General features: G+C 48.7%; 1 protein-coding gene across 1 annotated transcript in view; it reads left to right on the plus strand.

Annotated features, from left to right (window-relative positions):
• Nucleotides 1–1,216: 1,216 nt before the first annotated feature.
• Nucleotides 1,217–2,455, plus strand: part of PVRL1 (poliovirus receptor-related 1 (herpesvirus entry mediator C)) — a gene marked incomplete at both ends in the record, with an annotated part of 4,932 nt that continues 3,693 nt past the window's right edge. The window contains 2 exons of the mRNA XM_008943846.1: nt 1,217–1,567; nt 2,228–2,451. Of these exons, the coding sequence (XP_008942094.1) occupies nt 1,217–1,567; nt 2,228–2,451 (575 nt within the window). The remainder of the gene's footprint in view (nt 1,568–2,227; nt 2,452–2,455) is intronic.

Raw genomic sequence — 2,455 nt, forward strand, 5'->3', positions numbered from 1 at the left:
ATACCAGGGGTTGGGAGGGGGCTAGGATGGAGGAGTTTATTTCAGCCTTGCACAGGGTTCATCCCCTGGAAGAACAGGACAGGAGTGACATTTCAGAAATGCTCCGTCCCCTCAGTTAGAAGATGCTGCCCTGTTTCTCCTGCTATGCATTTTTTTCCTTCCCCAGCCTCTCTTTCATTACCCTTTCATGTTCCTCACTCTTTGTACATCTCTTTTTTTAATAAACTTTCCTCTCCTTTCCCCTCCATCTCCCAGAATACATCCAATTTCAGATTCTGCCAGAAGCGGCGAGCAAAACCCGCTTTTCTTGTTCTTACCACCTTGCTTCCCTATTGTATTTATCCTATAAATACTGGCTGTATAATTACCAGAGCATTATCTCCAAACATTCAGACTAGTGAAAGACACGGTGGCAGCCAGAGATGAATTTGGGGGTCAATCTGGTGGGAGACATTTCCCTCCAGCTGTCGGGAGGAATCAACTGAGACAGAGCAGCAGTCAGGGACACCAGGCACCACTTCTCCAAAGCACCTTTCATCTTTACCCTGCAGGATCAAGATGGAAGGTTCCTAAATGCAGCCACTTCTGGGGTTAAAAAAAGGCCACAGAAACAATCTAGATCCTGCAGGGTGTATAGAGACTGCTGTAAATCTATTCTTACAGGGGAGCTGTTGATGCTTGGAAATCAGGGCTGTCTTTGCAGCTCATTTAATTACTGATGCATTTTCAGTAGGATTAAATGGATGTCTGTGTGTGTTAGCATATGTTAGGATATGCTGTGCTGATAAATATCAGTGCTTTCATATGCCTCCAGATATGCATGCCCTGTATAATTTAGAATAACTGATTTACCATTGTCTGAATTTGAAGGGAAAAGGAAGGGGAGTATTGTTGATCCAACCTTGTGCCTTGTGGTGGTCATGACCCCCTGGACTGGCTGCAGAGCATTAGGGCTGGTTGTAGTGAAGTGTCAACCCCAGTTGTGGGAAGGAAGGTGTTTATGAGCAAGAATGAGGTTGCAGGAGGTGCAGGTGGATGCTGGTTGTTGCAGAAGATACTGAGTGCCTGTAACCATAGATTGTTCTTGTATCAGCCATGCCAAGGAGGCACAAATGGAATGAATAAAGGCTCTTCACGATGTCCAAGAGCTGTTCTTCTTCTCTCTTTCTCTGTCTGAGCAGCACACATGTATGAATGTCCTTCTGTTTTATTGCAGGGCTGCAAGCTCAGACTGTCTTGGTCAACGACACAGTCTCGGGGTTTATTGGGACAGATGTGGTCCTGCACTGTAGCTTCACCAACCCCCTCCCCAACGTGAAGATCACGCAGGTCACGTGGCAGAAAGCCACCAACGGCACCAAGCAGAATGTGGCCATCTACAACCCTGCCATGGGGGTCTCCATCCTCTCTCCCTACAAAGAGAGGGTGACTTTCCGGAATCCTTCCTTCAAGGATGGCACCATTCAGCTCTCCAGGCTGGAGCTGGAGGATGAGGGAGTTTACATCTGTGAGTTTGCTACCTTCCCAACTGGCAACAGGGAGAGCCAACTGAACCTCACTGTGCTGGGTAAGATGCTGGGCAAGCTTTGTAGTGTTCTAGTTAAACAGATCTGGAGGAACCTGGGATTCGTGGCCTGGGAGGTCAGGTCAGGGCTGAATCTTAGGTGTAAGTTTTCCCTGTGATGGCTGTAATGAAGTGAAGAGCAGGGAACCCAGGGTGGGAGCTTCACAGGAGTGCTTCTTCCTCTTTCCAGGCCTCAGCTCCCCTGTTTCCTAATAACAGTGACCTGTTCCCTAAGGGAGTGGTGAGCTTTAATCTGATGTCTGTCAAATGAGCAGAGAGAAAAGACAACGGATTGATCCTAAGCACAACTAGAGCTTGTCCATGGAGCTTAGAGTTTTGAGTGAATAGACCCCACCCAAGATCTGCCTTGTTTATTTGCTCTCCCATTTTTGGTTTATCATTCTAACCTAGGGCTGAAAACCTGTGGCAGGAGAGGATTGACTTTCCATTGTGTATCTGTGCATCCAGGGCACCTCAGGCAGCTCCATCATTCTTTCCCCCGAGTAGCTTGCTGGCAATTTGCAGCAGCTCTGGATTCACCACAAAGCCTGGCACAGGGTCAGTGGTGCTAGGTGGCTTTTGGGTTAGGAGCAGAGAGGCTAACATTGCTTTTCTAACCATTCCTTTGCACCCTTTTCCTCTTTTTTTTGCACTTCCTTGCAGCCAAGCCCACGAATCGAATGGAGGGCACCAAGCGGCCGCTCATCGCCAAATCTGGCAGGACAGAAAAGATCTTGGTAGCCACCTGCACCTCCTCGAACGGGAAACCTCCCAGCACTGTCACCTGGGACACCAAGCTGAAAGGGGAAGCAGAATTTCAGGAGATCAGGAACAGCAACGGCACCATCACGGTGATCAGCAGGTACAGGCTGGTGCCCCACCGGGACACCC

The sequence above is a fragment of the Merops nubicus genome, unplaced genomic scaffold (genome assembly GCF_000691845.1).
Source record: "Merops nubicus isolate BGI_N331 unplaced genomic scaffold, ASM69184v1 scaffold10557, whole genome shotgun sequence".
Lineage (NCBI taxonomy): Eukaryota > Metazoa > Chordata > Aves > Coraciiformes > Meropidae > Merops > Merops nubicus.